Raw genomic sequence first — 19579 nt, forward strand, 5'->3', positions numbered from 1 at the left:
GGCCAACTGTTTACAGGCGGCAGCACTGTGAAAAGTACGTCCTGTCAAGGGTGTGTATGAAATCTATGACTTAATAGTACTTTCAGAGGTGTGTTGGGATGGTTTATGGTGCAACAGAATCATCGAATACATCTTGTGCTCCATCCCACTCCGTGGCACAATGGCTGGCTTGCAGTCACTGAGGGGGCGTGCGGGTGGGCGGTTGGAAGTGGCGCAACATCAAGTGCAATAGCTGTAAATTTACACATGGGAACTTGCCATTCCTCACAGTGGATAAGACACTTTTCGACTTAGTAATGTCTTCTCTGATGCCTCACCTGTTAGAGCTTGGTAGGTATTATGTAGAGAGCCAGAAAGTGTATCAAGGGGGTTGCTGGCAGCCCCTACTGTATGTGCTGGAATGTGCCAAGGCTTGCTTTTGGGGTGGGACACCATGACCTCAGGCAATAGGATGGGTGGGTGCGACTCAGCTCACATAGAAAAGGAAAGCAGTATTGAGAGATGAGGCGGGTGAGAATTGACAAGAGTTACAACTCATTTACCCTTAAACCAAATATTTGAGTGTCCGTAGAGGGGTTCATTGGCTGACATTTAATGTAAACCACGAAGTGGAAAGGCATGGGTTAACGATTTGTGTCATCTCCGATTGAGTTTATGACTCTGACAACTGTCCACTTTTGAGCGCAAAGAAATTTCCACTTTACTTTTGCTTCGCTGAGGGAGGAGGGAGAGGAGATGGAGGGCGAATGCTGTTTCTTTAAGAGAGAGGGAGAGAGAGTGAGTGAGAGAGAGAGAGAGAGAGAGAAAGGGAGGGACCTCTTTGCCCTCCAGAAACCAGGAAGGGAATTGAGTTGATCTGCTGCTGCTTGGTTAGCGCATACGGGGCTTTAAGCTGCACAACAGTGAGAGGGAGAGGAGGAGAGGAGAGGGCTGAGCTAACCCACAACAAGCTTCACCACGGCCATCGCAGGTGAGCTAAAGGCACCCTGCCATCCCCCCGCTTTCTGCCCTGGGCCTGTCGACCAGAGGGGAGCAGGGCAGAGGAGGAGAGGAGAGAGGGAGGAATGAGGGAGGGGGACAGAAAGGAGAGCAGGGTGGGGGGGTTGGCCGGAGAGGAGAGGTGGGTCGCAGCAGTAGTCCCTTGTCAAGGTTCCTCTTTTTTTAATCCTCCTAAAGTACTTCCTCTGTACTGCTATTTACCTCTGGGGAATCTCGAGATAAAGTTTATAGGATGTGTTCAAGGCATTAACTTTTCAGGCAGGTGGAAGCACTTAGAGAAGGAGGAGGGGGAGGGGGATGGGGGCTCTCGAGAGAGGGTGGGGGGTACTGAACGAGGAGAAGGAGGAACCAAAAATAATTCTACTGGACTAGGTATAAGCAATAGCAACAACTTTTCGGGACAGTCGCGATTGAAACGCTCAGTGTGGGGCAAGTTGTGTGCTGTGTGCGCAGGGCATGTTGTAGTGGCATTAGGCTGTTTGGAATAGGAATAAGTCATAATTTAGGTCAGGAGTTTTAAGTATGTCTGAAATGTCACTTGAGTGTGAGCTGATGAAAGAATCCACCTCTGATGTTTGGTTACTGCTCTGACAGTTGGGGCTGAAATTTTTTTTTTTTCTTACGAAGCTCGGCCCTGTTTGATGGCTGGTCTGTACTTTAATACCTGGCAGCCTGCTAGCAACATACTGTAGTGTATAATTCAGCCCTGAGTGCTTACGTTAGAGCAGGCTTGGAGATAGTGGGGGTGGTGAGGGCAGAGAGAGCTGGGCCTCGTAGTCCACAGCAGGGGCTGTAAAGCAGGTCGAATGGGGTTTCAAAACTCTACATCCCAGAGTGCCTTGCCCTTGGCCATCCAGGAAAGGGAACAGCCGCCAGCCTATCCCGACAAGGAGGTGTGGTGAGTGAGCAGCTGTCAAGCCAATGAGAGCAGGGGATGCGGAGCTGAGTTGTGGGCTGAAAACAGAGGGGGGTGGGGTGGTGGTGGTGGTGGTTGGGGGGGTAGGTGTCTGTTTGTGTGGGATCAGGCAAGGGCTTGCCTGTATGACTAGGGCCACTCGCAAGTTTCCTGTCTGGTAAAGCTCTAGCCCTGCCCAGAGACGGAGGCAGCAGAGCTGGCCAGCAGGCAGGGGAGGCAGATAGGGCCCGGGAAACATTTTCTGCCTATTTGGTAAGCACTCCAAAGACACACACACACACAAACACACACACTCTGTCTTAAGACTGTGACTGAGAGGAGAAGAGAGGCGCGCAGAGGAAATAAATACCATAGCATGTTGTGTGTGTGAAGGAGAGTGAGAGAGATGGGGCTTGATAGAGTTCAGAGTTCTTGACCCACTTGCAGATAAAGGAAGGAATGACAAATAGGTCAGTGCTGAGTATAAGGTGCTGCACAGAGCAGTGCTCAGAGAAATAGTTTTTGTCATAAAGTTTTCATTCACTTTAGGCTAACTTTTTTAAAACTGTGTGCAAGCTCATTGTGCATCAGTGTTGTTTTTATCTTATTATGGCATAATATTCTTTTAATGTTTTCATCTGCTGCTGTGATTAAATGCCACTGCTGCTATTCTTAGTAGGGTGAAAAGATGAAGACAGTTGCACATTCTGTACTGCTGCTTCTTTAGGAGTGTTAAAGTATTTCCACAAAAAACACTGCATTAAAATGTTTGCTAGACTGTGGCAGAGCGACCATGCTGATAGACAGAGCACAGGTGGGGAGTTGAGAAATAGTTTGAGAACCCTCAGTAAGTGACATCCATTCTTGCTGAAGGGCAGAATATGTGACACATCTTGTGACAACTGGATTTGGGTGCTAGGGTAAGCTGTTTTAATGCTGTATTAAAGTAAAACCAGCTACCTTTTCCAATATGCTGAAGACTGATTGATTTCAGTTTTTCTCAGCTACTCCCACCATGGTCATGGCATTTTTTTCTCCCAGTCCACTCACCCCCCTTCCTCACCATCATCTTGTTAAAAGCAGATTCTAATCTGGCCTGTCATGTCCTGCTTGCTTGTGGCCTCTTGGTTTGAAGACTTCACAGGAACCCTGACTGACTTTCTCGATACCCAGATGCATATTTTTTGGCTTTGCATACTTGTTGAACCCGTTTTTTAAAACGTGTGGGCACGGAGAGGGTACGACAAGCACAGTAAATGAAGACGCCCAAATGCTGGGAAAGTGTTTGGAATGCTTCTAAGAAGGCGGCAGCAGACAAGGTTGACAACATTTTTATTCCGTTCAATGTCACAAAAAAAAGTAGTTAACATAAATGTTGTCCCGATGCAATACGCTATATACCACTTCCTGGGTGCTACTACAGAAGAAAGGTATAGTTAGTTCAAGTAAATTCCAGCAAGAGGTTAAACTAGGACGCCATATGTGTTTGTGTGTGTGCATGAGTGTGTGTCTGTGTTACCAACAATAGACTCCAGGGGAATTGCAGGGGACTTCAGTGGCTGTGGGCAGGTCCAAGACACCACCCATCAATTTGGCGGTGAGGCTGAATACAGTTTGATATTCCTGTATGTTTGTGCCTACACCACTATGGCCTGAAACTAGCAGGTTCAGACAGACTGAGAAGACAGGTTGCGTGATGTCGCCGTGGCAGTTTGAGGCTTTATTTTAGAGTGAAATGTTGGCTGTATACAGTGCACTACATGTAACAGTTATTATGTTTGTTAAAAGGTTTGTACATGTGGTCAAATGATGTATTGTGGCTCATATGGTGGAATCAAAATCTGATTATTATTTTGTTTATTTCTGTGCTGCTATTCTATCTCTATATATGTTTGTTTGTATTAGTTAAACCATTTGTCTACGGTTTGAATACTTTCATCTGCCTTGGTGAATGCAGCTTCACTTCCCCCTAATGTTTAGTTCCCCTGGTCAGCTGCTCAGTATACCACAGCTTCCAGCCTGGCTAGGCAGATAGACAGACCCCTCTCTGTTGTTTTTCTGTTGTTGTGCTGAAGTCTAGGGGGAGTAAAGGGGCTTCTTCTGTTCTCTTCTGGGACATTTATTATGGAGAGGCCAACACAACCTGATCAAATTAGAGCGGGAGAGGAAGAGGCTGGGATGTTTTTCGGGGTGGGGGTAAAGCAAGTCTTAATTTTCACACTTTTTGAGTTAGATGATGTCCTGTGATGATATGTTAATTGAGGGTTTTTACATCTTCACAAGCCTGTAAAAAGTGAATTAGCTGAAGGTGGTAGGCTTTTGTCAACAGCATATAATTTATTGTTGTATTGATATTGAGCACTGTAGAACAAAGATATACCAGTACAGATGTAGCAGAATCACCTTTTAATTAAGCAGAAAGGCCAGCTGATCAGGAAGGGGATATGGGACCAATCTGACACTGTCTGCATGTCGATTTAGTGAATTGGTTTGGGATGAAACAGGAGAGAAGATGGGTGGGTTGCATTAAAGGACAGTGAGATACAGGAGGGTGGGTGGGTCTGCACTGCTTTGCCTCCTCAGCAGTGGAAAGGGGAAGTGGGTGATGCGGTGGGTACTGTACAGTGCAGAGTCTGAGACGAAGATGGAGCAATGATGAGATGAGAGCGACAGATGAGAGGAAGAGAGAGAGAGGGTCAGACAGTAGGGACAGAGAGAGCGAGCAAGCAGAGAGCTGGTCATCTGATAACAGAGCGGGTTCTGTTACACGCCTGCCACAGACTCACAGGAAGTCCTCTTTGCCTATTGGGCTGCGCATGCACAAAGTGGCGCAGCCAGGGCACGTTGGGCCTGCGGACTGACCGACTGGCCAGCTGAGTTCAGCTGGACAACGCCGTGTTGGGCTCTACTGCTGTTTCTGAAGCCATGTGTGATTTTGTTACACTTCCTGGTTGGCAGCATGGCGGTGTCAGAGCATTTTACTCAGCCTAAAAGGAACTCAGACTGTGGATGTGGTTTTATTACGGTGCAGCTTCTGAAAGGCTGTTGTCGCAAGACATGTGCTGTGGGATCCATGGCCTCACAATGAAATGTCGAAATATCAAATGAAATCTTAAATGGCATGAAAGTAAAGAGTGTTGAAGTTTATAGTTAGAATTGATAGAATAATCTTAGTTAAGAAAAACAAAAATTATTTGATTAATTAATTAATTTGGTCATGTTGTCATAAAAATGTAGATGCTTGCACAATGCTATGCAAAAGCCATGCATGACATACAACCTTATTTAAAATGATCATTCTCCTGAAAATATCACATAAGTTGTTTGTTGTGTCATCGCTGTTGAAGTTCGGTTAAGTTAAGTTGATGCTATACTTTTTTGGTGAAGTGGCGTTGAAATGAATGTCATTACTCTAATTATAATGTTTGTAATATTTTGTCTGCTTCATTTACATATGGAGGAGCAAGCATGAGAAAGTTTCACTGTGTAATGCAATCCAACAGCACAAACTACAGATTCAATTACCTTAGAATTTAATTACCATCTTTCTGCTACTGTATCAAAACAATTTTAAAAAATGCAAGTTTTGCAAAAGTAGTAATTCACAGCTGTCAAACTGGGTTGAATTACAATGTGTTTTTTTTTATTCTTTTGTGGGCATTCTTTGTATTTGCTAGCCTGTGGCTATACAGTGGGTCTGACTGATACAAACAAGCAAGAAAACAAAATATCAACAAATTTACAACAGTGTGAGAGATTATATGTGTAGTAAAACCAAGCAGATTTCACTTTTCCAGGTCCCTTGCTATCTGGCAGCACAAACATAGACCTTTACAAGGTTATCATAAAATCCCCTGCTAGATTCCTCACATTAAACTTTGCCCAACTTGTGGGTGGTTACTTTTCCTCTTAATGAAGCAGGTTACACCGGGTAACTGAAAGAGATCTGAGTTTATCATTGACATCTGAGCCGGATTCCTAGGCCACCATACACTCAGGAGTTATGAGTGAGCTTGTGAGTTTTAACGCCCTGCCTCGCCCACTACCTTTTCACTGGCTTTGTGTCAGTGTTTTGGCAGCGCTTCCTGGTTAGTTTCTAGCAAAAGCTGCCAGGCCTAGACCAGCCCTCGCGACTTCAGTTTTATCAGTCACTTGCCCTCTTCCTGCTTCTCTCCCAATATGACCAATCAGGTTTCCTTCCACTACTGGCAGCAGTGAGTCACTTGGCTGTGGCATTATCTTAAATTCCCTTTTCCCAGGAACTGCAACCCCCTCCCCATTCCCATTATCTTGCATTATCTTGGTCCAACCTTGAGTCTTCTTGACCTGAGTGAAGTGATTCCCCTGCAGCAGGGCTGGCAAGGCAGGGTTGTTGCTATAGCGGCCAGTTGAGGTAGTCGGTGAAATGAGGACGGGGGGGGGGGGGGGGGGGGGGGGGGGGGGGGATGGTTAACCAAGTTTTTTGACTTGTTTACTATCCAGATCTTTCACTGGGAGTAACCTAATAGAATTGTTTTCTTGTAAAAGCAATAAGCTAATAACACTTCACAAGGTGTTTGTTATAAAATTAACAACTGCTCTGTATTTCAGTACTAAAAGGTGGCCCATCTGTGCTCCATTAACATTTATGGTTTAAGGGATCAATGATTCAGTTGTGTTTGCTCCGATTGCTCCCTCCTAAAGTTGAGTTGCTAAGTAGTTTTCAATTGTGTATTATTTTTATGAGCCAGTCACTTTTTGCAAGTTTAAGAAACTACTAGCTGAAAGTTTTGTTTAAAAAGAAATCAAACCTGGCATATTTGCTTTGATTTTCAGAGTCAAAACAAAAAGGTTCTCTAAAATGGAAATGTTAAACTGTAATAAGTTTTACTTTTTTGGATTGTCTGGTAGTAACTATCTTTACAGTATCCTTTTTTCAAGTTGAGTAAAACCTTAAAAATGTTGTTGTGCACTGCTCTCAAAAAGTGCCAGTAAGCTCTTTATTTCCCTGTCTATCTAAGAAACATCTGAGGTTGCACAGGGTTAACAGTTTGTTCTTTTGTATTTCGGAATGACTGGTATGTGTCAGCCAGAGACAGATACTTTGAGAGTGGAAATTCTGCAGTCCTTCCATAGATGATGCATATCAGGCAAAATAAAACCACTTTTACTAACTGCAACCACAGCCTGATATCAATGTGTTTGTCAGTGAATGACAAGCGAATTGGGTGTGACTGCCTTGGCATAGATATTACACACACACACACACACACACACATGCACGCAGTAAAACATAGACAGACAGCTCAGTCAACTGAAGTAAAGCAAAACGGAAGCTGCTGTGCAGGAGACGGTGGTTGGTTGTTTCATCCCTGAAGCGTAATTTTGATATCTGTCCTTGCTGTGTGTAGATACAAGGGAAGCGGTAGAGGGATGTTACAGATGCGATGGAGGTGATGAGGGCGGGAACGGGATGGGTGGGTCCTGTGTTAAAGCAGTTGTTTGACTTGCAAAGCAGGCCTGGGTGCTCACTAACTGGGCACCGAGAGAAGGCCCTTTCCCTGGAAGTGGAACACCAGGGACACGGACAATTGCTGCACTGCTTTGTGCTGGGCTGCAGGCCTTGTCACCCACAGGCATGAATTAGTGATAAGGAATGTTTCAAGCCATGAGGAGGTGTCAGGATCAGGTTTGTTGCACTGTGTTTCCTCTTTCGTAGTGCTCTTTACAGGTTATTCAGGGACAGGTGACTCCTGCATGCAGAGTAGTCCCTCCCTGCTTCTTTGGTACTGAATTGAGTTTGTGCGTGCGTGCGTGCGAGCATGTTTGTGTGTGTGTGTGTGTGTTTTTTTATCTCCTCTCAGCTCAGCGTCTTTACCCCACAAAGCCGTGACCCAGGGTCAGCTGTGTATGTACAGGGGATAACGCGCAACGCAAGCTTGCAGCAAAGCCACGTCCAGTGCAGGTGCTGTGTGTCTGTGAGAGAAAGGGAGGTTGGCTGGGGTCTGGATGGGCTCACAGAGATCATTTTCCACCTGTGAAGGACGTGACCAGTAGCCATGTGGTTGCCCTTTCTCTTGCTCTTTCTTCCATCTCCATCTCACTCTGCTCTCTCTTCCTGTGCCATGTCTCTTTGTCTTCACCCTCGGCTACCTCCCCTCACTCAGCACATTCAGATTAGGGGTTAGATAATAAAATTAGTAGAGCTGCACCGAATGTCTTTTTTTTTTTTTTTTTTTTACATTCAAAGCTTTGAATGAGGTTTAAGAATGAAGCTTTGAATATCTGTATTTCATATTTTATGACATCATCACCTCAAAAAAAACAGTCTGTTTTGTTAGTAAATCCACTTTTTTACTTTTGATGTAAACTAATAACTTTTCGTTATTAGTTTACATCAACATAAATGCATATTAAATATACCTGTATGTATGTATTTAGAGCTCTGGCACAGCCGCCTCTCTGTCTGTAGTCGCCACTCCGTAGTCTCACTCAATATCCTAGATTTCTTATATGCTCTGAGTAACAGCATATCAACACTAAAGGCTACTGTGCTACAGAATGTATGCACAGACTGGAGCTGCTGCTGGAGCTAGCTATAGCTTAAGTTGCAAAACACCACAATCGATCTATTGACTGTTGATTTAGAATTTGAGCGTCCCCATTATGAATGACACTTCGAAGCTTCAGACTATATGGTACAGCCCTAAAAATTCGCTCAGGCCATATCTGACAGTCCGTTTTCAACAGAACTTTTTGAAAGGCATTGGCAGTGTTTGCAGAAGCTTTGTGGTCAGCTGCCTATCAAAACTGATTTGAGGTAAGTAAGGAGTGTACAGTAAGGAGCAAGAAACGGTTGTACGATTAGACAATTTACAATTAATCCAACAAACCGATATTCGAAAATATGACCTGTGTTATTTGAATGTGCAAACTTTGATTTGAATGTTCTCTTTATCATAATGTTTCGCCTAAATGAAAACAATTATTGACCATTTAGAGGATCATGATAAGTCTGAACAAACGTGTCCTTTCCTTCCCCTGCCTGGTTCACCAGAGAGGCCTTTTTTAAAGGCTTCACCTCCTCTGACCTGTGAGCAGACTGACATGTTGCCAGATCTGAAGGTGTGGAGACAGATAGATGTTACTTTTTACAGAGGAAAACAGCATATAGAGTAACAGAGGAGAGAAAAGGAGAGGTGAACACAGGTAGCAAAGAGGAGAGGCAGCCAGGTTAGGCAGGTTTGGTAGTGGGGTGTAGTGCACAAACATACCATGAGGGCTGATCTGAAGGAATGTCATTTGAATGTCTCACTTTTGTAGAGAGCAACACACTCAACACATCCTCCAACTCCCCCCCTGGCCTCACCCCCTGCTGGGTCTCCCTGGCAGATGGAGAAGGGGGGGAGGAGGGTTGGACGGGGTGGATGCCCTATATGTGTGTTTATGTGCGTGTGTGTTTCGTGCGTTATTGATGTCTCTGTGATGTTCCAGTATTTGCTTGTGTGTATGTGTGTGTTAATAGAGAAATCGAGGATGGCTTGTTCTGCTGAAACCCCCCTCCCACTGCGCAGGCTTCAGTCGATCATTTTAATCTCCCCCCACACGTGAGCGAGGGGACAGCCTTTCCTGAAACTTGGCACACAGTACAGGGTGGGGTAACCAGCTCAGACCGGATTGACAACCTCCCTTTTTAATACTGTTCCCTCGCAGCTTGTTGCGTGTCCTCTTCCTCCTCCTGTGGAGTTTTTCCACAGGGTCTGCTCTGGCAGCCCCCCTCCCTTCCCTCTTTTCCTCCTCCACCTCTAGCTCTCCTCCCCAGCTCTCAACTGACACAGAGTGCACGAGCTGCACAGCCCAGCTCCCAGCATGCACTCTGATCCCCACTGCCCTCTGCCTATCTGTCCTCCATGACCTCCTACGTGGTTTCTTGCACGAGTGCGTGTACACACACCCATAGATGGAGGCATGCGTACAAGGAAAAGGGCATCCAGCCACCTGCACACACATATATAGTACATAATCATCTTCATAGTCATTGTTGCACTTGTAGTGTTTTAGCAGGCACAATGCATTCAAAATGGTTGTGAGTCCCTATATAATCAGTACCATCAGAAACTCATTTAGTGCACATTGCCCAACTCCTCTTGTATGGTTTTATAGTAAACCTGTAAATACACCTGTTGTGCCAGTAGCTTTGTTTTAAAAATACGTCAGTGCTGCACATCACTGTGGTGTTCCTGGTATGGTTGCGTTCCAGTTGCTTGGCACACTTTCAAGGCTCTTCAGTGAAAAGGACATAAATATTTTGATTGGCTGTTTTGCTGTTATATTTTTTGAAGTTTCTTATGTGACTGTAGGAAAAAAGATTATGCACAGCATTCAATATATGTGGCAGATGTAAAGCATTTGCTTTGAAGTTCACTTTCAGCACCCATATAGCACAAAATAACGATTTCTTAACTTCAGTCACTTTTGGATGTATTAAACATATCATTGTGAAGGGTTTTTACATGGCTGGTATGGGTATAAAAAAGTACATTTACATGAAACTATTAGTGTGCTGGCATGAAGAATCATTGCATGGCCAAGATATTAATGAATAAAACAAAATAGTCAGCACACAGTTTACTTTAATAAGGATAGGACAGAGAAAAATGATATCAACCCTTAACTTATTTTTAAATAGTTAATATTTGGTTGCAGACCAGTTATCATTATCAACGACCTATGTTCTGTGCACTGTTACGCAGCAGTTTTAGCTCGCCATAGTCGTTTCTCATTCTCCTTGCAGTTTGTCTGCGTTTGGTGGATGATTTTTGAAATAAATAATTTTGCAGTCTTTTTTTATGAGTTGTCACCTATTACTTTCAAAGCTCATAAATCAAAATGCTGGTCACAAAAGCTGTTTTATAGTTAATAACAATGCTAATTGGCACACAACCTGATATGACCCAACTTTGTAGATTTTGCAAAGATGCCTCCGAGTCCGTATATGTGTATTTTGCCTGCCCCTGTATGAACTGTGAACTACTCCCTTGTATGTAAGAGTTGAAATAATAAAACTTCGACCTCCATGAACGTTTTGTGTGTACTGGGTTGTATTTTTAAGCATTCTGGTGTATATTTCTTACTGTGGTGAATTAATGAATTTATCACTATACTCTCTTTATCCACCTAATGAATGTCATGAACTGATCTGTTTTTTTTCCTCTTTGTGATTCCCCTCCATCCCATCCCTCTATCCAACTCTTCTACCCTCAGACAGGCAGACGGACAGACGGCAGGACGGATACACGGGTGGGGGCTGTGCTAGGCGGCTCGGCGGCAGGCTGGTGGAAGATGTCGTCAGGAGCCGGTGGGAGGGGCGGAAGGCGGCTCAGGGGGACAGCGAGCAGCGGTGGTGGAGGAGGGAGAGGAGGGGCAGGAGAGGCAGAGGAAGGCCCCGTGGGGATCCCTTTCCCTGAGCACAGCGCAGACATCCTTGGCAGCCTGAACAAGCAGCGGCTCAGCGGCCTGCTATGTGACGTGCTCCTGGTTACCCAGGACCGGGAGTTCCCAGCTCACCGCTCCGTCCTGGCCTCCTGCAGCTCCTACTTCCACAAGCTCTTCACTTCAGGGGCCGCCGCTGACCAACAGAACGTCTACAACATCGACTTTGTGGCGGCAGAGGCTCTGGGAGCATTGCTGGACTTTGCTTACACAGCCACGTTGACAGTCAGTCACAGCAGTGTGGCTGACATCCTTGCCGCTGCACGCCTCCTGGAAATCCCACCTGTCCAGGACGTCTGTACACACCTGCTGGACACCAAAGTGCTCTCCCCGCCGGTACAAGACCATTGTAGAACTAGAAGTGACATGTGTTAAAGTCAAATTTAAGCTTTGAGATGAGATTTGATCTGCTCTGCCTTAATGAGTTAGTGACGCCATAAGCAACCCATTGTAAGTGTTGAATGAATTTATAGCATAGTAAAGACCATCTAAGATACAGTACAATCATGCTGAGTAGATGTGTTGTGGAACTGAAATAACTCATTCAAAATCCAGTTCTCTTTGGAAATGAGGTGTCTAGTTATCATACCACCCTTTCCAATAAATAGTCAGCATAGCCAAGCTTACATCATGGCCTTTATCAGTCTCTCTCACTATGCCAAACACACACCCACAGCCTTGGGGTTAGTTCAACACTTACTCACTCTGAGCCAATAGCATGTGTGGAAGGACAACATGCTCTTTCGCAGACTACAGACACGGCATATCACAGCTACACTTCATTTTGTTGAAGTGTAGCTGTGATATGCTGTGTCTGAATACATAATGCTCTACACCATGTGATAATCACAGCTACACTCCAATGTGATTATCACATCATGCAGGGCATGTCAAGGACCTTCATTGGCTCCTAGGTGTTTAATTTCAAAGGGTCCTAACCTGTAACATTGCAGTTTATGGGAAAAAAAACATTTTTTTCTCCTCACAATCCACAAAAACCCACAACACTGACACTTCCGCAGAAATTCTGAATGTACCAAAACATGTATGGTATTTTGCCAATTAGTTTTCCCTCATTGCACATCCATGTGCTCACAGGCATGCTGAGCCTCTGGGTGGGCATCCTGGATACCTTGATAGTGTTCTGCCCATGCTGATGGGTTATACAGTTGTAGATTTATGTCCTCCTTCCTTCTTTTTTTTTTAAATACAGATTGCTTTACTACTTTGCTGCTTTACTACTGTCTGTCTGTCTACTCCCCCTTTTTTGGACAAACCTATCATTTCACTGTTTATTTTTTTCTTTCACTCACTCTCTTTGTTTCCTGTTATGTTTCATTAGGCGGGCAGTGAGCAAAGAGATGAAGATGAAGATGAGGAGGGGAAGGGCAGAGGAGGCAGGGATCAGGGGAACCGGGTGCGGGCCCGGGAGTTCCTGGAGTATTTCCAGAGAGGGGCGCATTGGAGCAGCAGCTGCAGCACGCCAGAGCTCAGGGACCTGCCCACACACCTGCACTTTAACCACGGTAATGGGGGGGCCCCCAGCAATGGGGCTCCTGCCGGCCCCGGTGAGTACTACTCCCCCTTGGCCCTTGCCTTGGCTCAGGCCCCCACACAGGAGCCAGAGGAAGAGGATGAGGATGAAGAGGATGATGAAGATGGGGAGGCAGTGCAGGGGAACGGAGCTAGCCTGGGGTCGTCTTACTACCCTTCATCCCAAAATGGGCACTTCTACCTCCCCCCTGAGTCTAGGCTGGGGCAGGAGACAGAGGTGGAGGATGGAGGTAGGGAGGTGATGTCGAGGGAGAGGGGTTCTGCGAGTGCCCTCCTGCAGCAGATGATGGACTCCATCGAGAGGCAGAAGGAGCGTGCAACAACCGGTGAGGAACAGGGAGACGGGGATGACCCCGACATGGAATTTTACTTGAATTATTTTAACAGCTCGCAGCCTGAGGATACAGCTTCTGCTGCTGTGACACAGGGAGTGCCGCCGCTCTGGCTATCAAGGGGCAGAACAGGCCAAGAGAGAGGAGGAGGAGAGAGGGGGCTTGGAGAGAGAGGCAGCGGGGGTGGAGGCGGAGGAGGTGGAGGGGAGAGGAAGATGCGCTCTAAGGCCTTTCAGAAATGCCCCATATGCTCCAAGGTCATTCAAGGAGCAGGCAAGCTACCCCGCCACATCCGAACACACACGGGAGAGAAACCCTATGAATGCGCCATCTGCAAAGTGCGCTTTACCAGGTAAGCCCAATTAATGAAGTGACTACCCCATGTCACATGTACTAATAGTCTTGGACTTGGCAGTGTAGACAAACTGCCCAGCAGTGGGAAACACCACAAGGCCAAGAGCAGAAGTATTAGCACTAACCAACTTAGCTTTGCATTAAGGAGGCAGCTCAGTTTGTCAATCTAAATGTTTACCTTGATCATGGACTGACTGAGTATCCCTAACCAGGTTTTTTCCAATGTCACATTGTGACATAATCAAAATGACATGTATTCCAGCTCTGAGAGGGGGGTTCAGATGGTTGTAAAGGTCTGTTTTATTGTGACAGCCTTCATAGCAAAGTCCTGGAATTTTAACATAGGGGTCCTATAAAAGAAGGCTGCGCCATGGTAGTGTTATCTAGTGGAGGCCTGCTATAAAGTGCTGTGTTCTGATACAGAGGGGGATTACAGGCCCTGGATGGTGCTCTGTGTGCTCCAATGCAGTAATTTGAACTTTTGATCTCTGGTTATGTTGATTATTGCCCACGGCAGAGTAGTTACACCACCCCCTCCTCTCTCTGTGTCACTCCTTTACCTCTCTAATGAAATCTGCCCTGTGCCGCTCAGATAAATGTAGCCAGTCTACAGCAAGGGACTTGAGTGCACATGGTTTCCCCGTATTTAGGAGTCCTGCCTTTTCCTTGAAATCATTCCTTTAATTAATTAATCAGTGGACTTGTGCTGGAAATAGATGCAGTAGGCTAGAAATACCCAGAACCTCTGCTGGCATGGCAGGTAGGGAAGACCAATCTGAATTTGCCTTCTAGCTAAATTCGACCAGCAGTGGGAAGGGGGTATTGTAATCTTAATCCTGTTTGAGCAGGGTTAAGAGTGTGCCTCGCACGGTAATAAATCACTCTGTCCTTTAAATAATTCACCTCTGTCAGTGTGCCACTTTGTTCTAAGGCTTCGGCCTATGTGCGCGTGTGTTTGTGTGCATGTGTGTGTTTCTCTTCACCTTACATACACATTTCTTTACTAATTTGTATTATGTCGTGTTAATTTTTATATTTTGGGCACAGTTTGTACAGACTTCTAAGGGCTGCAGTGGGTTTATTTGTTTGCTCGTATGACAGCTAATCCACTTACATGGCATGTGTGTGCGTGTGTGTATGCGTGTTCAAATAGAGTTGTCTTAACTACGCTTGTTTGTTTAGGAGCCCTCTGCCCTCAATGCAGAAGGGTTAGACGATTAAAGAGCTCTGGAGCTGGGGAGATAGTAAGGGCCAAAGGGGGGAGGGAGGGACAAGAGTCAGATGAAGGCCAAGGCAGCCTGATAAAGTTTAGTTGGTGGTGCATTATCCCAAAGTAAAATAATGTTCCAGGATGTATTGAGATGACTTAGAGAAGTTAAGTCATAGTTTTTTTTGACCAGCGTGCAGTTGTTGTGGAACAAATAGAATTGCAACGGCATGAAATTTTCACAGTATGATAATTGCCTCAGAAAATGTCATGGTACACAGTACTACACTATTATTATTATAACTATTATTATCCGTTACAATAATCCTTAAAGGGATGAAAACACTGTTGAAAAAATTCTTTATTATAATTTCACAAAATATTGTGTCCTGTATTGTTTTTTAGAACACTAACATGGGAGAATTCAGTATTTTTATTAAATAACACTAATAGGGTAAAATTAAAATCTGAAAAAAAGCAAATGTACTTGGAATGATAACTATCCATTTTTTATGCTATGGGTTATGATGAAACTGGTATACAGCTGCAGTCCTAATCACAAACTATTTGAATGCAAGTCCTCCATATCAGATATTTAATTAGCTTAGAAGTGACAAAACAAAATCCAATCAAATTACAGCTTGTGGGGATAGAAGTAGGCTTCAAAATAATGGCATTTTACAGACTCATCTATAATTCACTACCACTCAACGATAAACGTCAAGTTTTCTAAACTGATTTTGGAATTGTTCAGCTGCAGGGGATGTTGAAATCTCCATTTTCTATTCATAAAATGAATGCATTTCTCAAATCTGTCTATTGTTATGGTGTCGTCCTCAAAAGTTAACAGAAATTGTAAAAATGCCAACTGACACAGTTGAACATTGAGCTTTCTCGTCAGTCCACAGTCGTGCTCTTGTGTGCAATTACACAGATAAAGATGTAAAGTTTATGGCTTCTCCTCAGTTGGCCCAACTGCCCTCACAGAATAATCACATTGGAAGAGATCCAAAAGACAGCTGTATAATAGGAAATAAAACCATCCAAAGCATATTAAGCTGACCACTGTGCATGTGAAAATGAAAAATATATTTTGGGTTCATTATGTTTTTGTAGGTGCATAGCCTGAGTAGTAACTGAGGCTGAAGAGAAAACCTAATGCTGGTTGTGTACGCTGAGTATATTCAAATGGATGTGAGCAGATCCTCTTGCACATTTGAATTTTTCGTCTGTGTATTCTGATGTGATCTTGTTTATTCTTCTCCCTCACAGGCAGGACAAGCTCAAGGTTCATATGCGGAAGCATACAGGAGAGAAGCCTTACCTGTGTACACAATGTGGAGCCGCCTTTGCTCACAACTATGACCTGAAGAACCACATGCGCGTACACACCGGCCTGCGCCCCTATCAGTGCTCAAGCTGCTTTAAGACTTTTGTGCGCTCAGATCACCTGCACCGCCACCTCAAGAAGGATGGCTGCAACGGCATCCCCTCTCGTCGAGGCCGAAAGCCTCGGGTGCGAGAGCCAGGGCTCCTTGATGCCCCCCTGGGCCTGCTGAGCCCCGTCGCCGACACGGGCCCTGGGCCTCGTACCATCAGGGGACGGCGGCGCTCGGAGGCATCCTCAGCGGCAGAGGTGGATGGGGCTGCTGGAGCCCATGCACACAGTCCTCAGCTGCAGGAGTTGGCAGGGGAGACAGGGCCCTGAGACTGCAGGGGCGACAAGGACACTGCTGGACACCATAGTCACTCTGCACAGCCTGTGAGACAGGCCAGTGAACAGAGAGGAGAAAAAACATGCAAAGGCAAACTTTAAAAAAAAACAAAAACAACTAACTATTCCTCTATAAACCAAATCAGGGTGTCACAAAAATCTAATCTTTATATTTCTTTCTTCCTTTACTTTAGGAAATGGAGTAGACTTGCAAGCACTTGAGTCAGTTTATCTGTTAAAGAGCAAAGAACGCTTCAAATCACGCACCCATGACGTCCACTTTCTGGGCCATTTCTTTCTTTATAATATTAGGGGTTTTATACATTGGCATATGTGCTTAGGCAAATGTATGATAGAAAGAAACTCTGAGCAACTATGCAGTTGATTTAGATTTTTATTGGTTTTGTCCTCACAGCCTTCAAGCTCTAAGCAAGGTGTCTGTCAAGCACCCTCTGGCTGCTGTACGGGTGAAGCGAGGACAAATCCTCCCAGTAAAAACAAGTCTTTTTCTATTCTTTTGCAGGTCTGACATGTACAGTTACCATAGAAACAACATTGCCACAATATGGCATATGCAAGGAAAAGTCACCACAATTTTGATGCAACAGTTTTTTTTCTCTCTAAATGTTCCAGAAAGAATCAGACAAGGGTTTGATTGAAGTGTTGCTTTCTCTATAAAATGCATTTTAAGAATTTATGGTTTGTCTTATTGGAAAACAAACTGATGTTGAGTCAAATCCACTCTAATGGGGGCTCGTCAATTGCAGGACTAGGGAAAATGAGGGGTGGAGGGTCTGTGTTTATAAAGCACTACCATCGTCAATGTATCTGTTGGCATGACTACGTTGCCTCTTATCCCTCACAACCCTGCAATTTCAGCATTTCTGTTTTCCCTTTTGATTTTGTCTTAAATTTTTTTGTCGTTCCTTTTTGTTGACTGCTTCGGGTACTTGACACTTTATAATTGTATACATGTATATACAGCAGGTGGTGATATGACATTGGTCCCCTCTTAATGCTGAGGTGTACTTATCGGGTTTTTCCTCTTAGGCTTGATGTCATATTTCTCACAGAGTGAAGCTTGTGGGTGAAAGAAACAAGCTGTATGAATGTTTGATGAAAAAGAAAAAAAAAACATTGAGTCACCCATTTGTCCTAAACTTAACACTTGACATGTATAGTTCCTGCCCAAAGGATGAGGAGGTCGAATGAATGAATGTGCTTAACTTTGTGCAGTTTTTCGGAATCTGTCCTTGTGTGACAAGGCGCGGGTAGTATTTAACCAACCGCAGGTTAAAGGAATGGCAGGGAGCCCGAGTGAGAGAGTGACAAAGAGTACGAAGAAGAGATAGATGAGCACCTTTTTTTCTATGTTTGCACAGCTTTACTAAAGATATCCAACAGAGTGAGAGAGAGGTGTATTTAAAGGAAGTGGGCTGGTGTTGGGAAGGGAGCGAGGGAAGGTTTATGTATCATGCTTATTCCAATCTTTTTGCCCGAGGGACCACACAACCGTGAGGCAACCTGTATGATGAAGAGAGCAATAAATACCTGTCCAAGTTGGGAGGCCAAATAGGAGTGCAGCTGCAGCTGGTTGATGGGGGAGGGGAACAAGGGAAGGGGAGGGGGATCTCACAATGTCTGTTGCATTCCAAAAAATAATCTCCCCCAGCTCAGCCACGTTTCCAGGCAGGAGGGGATCAAATCAGGCCTTTTCTCTCCCTCTCTCTCCCTCTGTAGTCCTCTAATTCCCCTGAACCAGCCTGGAGGGGATATTATTATATTAGAGCCTGGTGTTACTGCGGGTAGGACGCTTGGTGCTGGCAGTTTAGTGTGTGAGTGTGTTTACATGTACGTGTGTTTGTGTACATGTGTGTGCGTGGCAGCCAGGGTCGCTGTGGCCACATCATCACTGTGTGAGTCAGCCACAGCCTGTTCAAACATGCACCCTGAGCTGCCAGCCCCAATGCACTTTCTCTGTCACACACACTCACACACTCACTGGGTCCAGGTATCCTGAAGGGGAAAACACCAGAGCTGACATATCTGTTTGAATATTGTCAATGACTCCATACATCTGGGTTTGTTAGTCTTACAATAACCAAGTTGTGCTAATGTAGAGCAAATCCAATGTTATTTTCCAAAATAGCACATTGAGCCTTTGAGTCAAGAACAGAACATGCGTGTGATTTAGAGCCCCCTCACCCGCCGCTCCATAATTTCTGCAGTAGTGCTGTCGTTCAACTATCAGTCCTTTGCGTCGGTCCTTTGCACCTTAATTGGAAAGAGGCAGTTTATGAATGCACTTTGTTACTGAGGAGGGCACTTTTGTCAACGAAACGGGTACTTTGAAACAGACCAGTTGCAAATTAGATCATTCCTTTCGTCTGTCCACGGTGGTGAAGTTGAGCTCCTTCACTGGTTTTGTTCAGGTTTTGACGACAAGCTGCCAAAAAAAAAAAGAAGAAATATACGAGTTCAGATCTCCAAAAGAGTTGATGCCGGGTGGGTTCAGACACCGAGATGTTGGGTTTTGTGACCTTAAAAAAAGACTAAATTAATCCATGTAACTGATTGCACTTGAAGTTAGTTGTTAAAAGAAATCTAGTGAGTTGTCTTTATGTCTTAATGTAAAGGAAGGGGATAGAAGGAGGCGGCAGACGAAGAAGAAAGGGCACTGTGTGTGTGTGCGTGCATATTTTTGTCGTGCGTGTGCACAAACATGTTTTGCTAGCTGGCAGACTGGAGGGTCTCAGGACAAGCTTAGATAAATAAACTGTGTGTGTACCCCATCTGCTCACCAGCTACTCTCACTATACGTGTTCTCTGAGGAACCACGGTGATAATAGCTCCACGGTACCACAGAAGCAAAAATACCATATTGTAAAACAACTCATTGGACAGTTGCTTGTTTACTTCACGGCTCTCTTGGTGCACATTTGCATAACTTTTTTTTACCCTTGTTGGTCATTGTCAGGGGTTGGCTAGGTCTTGAGAGTTTTAGTTTCTCTTTTTGTTTCTCTGTTATGATAAAGATGGGATTTATTCATGCA

General features: G+C 44.8%; 1 protein-coding gene across 2 annotated transcripts; it reads left to right on the forward strand.

Moving 5' to 3' along the window:
* The first annotated feature begins 896 nt into the window (after positions 1 to 896).
* zbtb7a (zinc finger and BTB domain containing 7a) lies at positions 897 to 19009 on the forward strand. 2 transcript variants are annotated; one of them, XM_041935551.1, is made up of 4 exons: positions 897 to 970; positions 11138 to 11701; positions 12708 to 13603; positions 16085 to 19009. In XM_041935551.1, the coding sequence occupies exons 2-4, from the start codon at positions 11216 to 11218 to the stop codon at positions 16518 to 16520; spliced, it is 1818 nt and encodes a 605-aa protein (XP_041791485.1). In that variant the 5' UTR covers positions 897 to 970; positions 11138 to 11215; the 3' UTR covers positions 16521 to 19009. The 2 variants fall into 2 exon arrangements, with proteins under 2 accessions (XP_041791485.1, XP_041791484.1); XM_041935550.1 differs by lacking the exon at positions 897 to 970 and adding an exon at positions 7442 to 7562.
* The last annotated feature ends 570 nt before the right edge of the window (positions 19010 to 19579 follow it).

This window comes from Chelmon rostratus, chromosome 4 (assembly GCF_017976325.1).
Source record: "Chelmon rostratus isolate fCheRos1 chromosome 4, fCheRos1.pri, whole genome shotgun sequence".
NCBI lineage: Eukaryota > Metazoa > Chordata > Actinopteri > Chaetodontiformes > Chaetodontidae > Chelmon > Chelmon rostratus.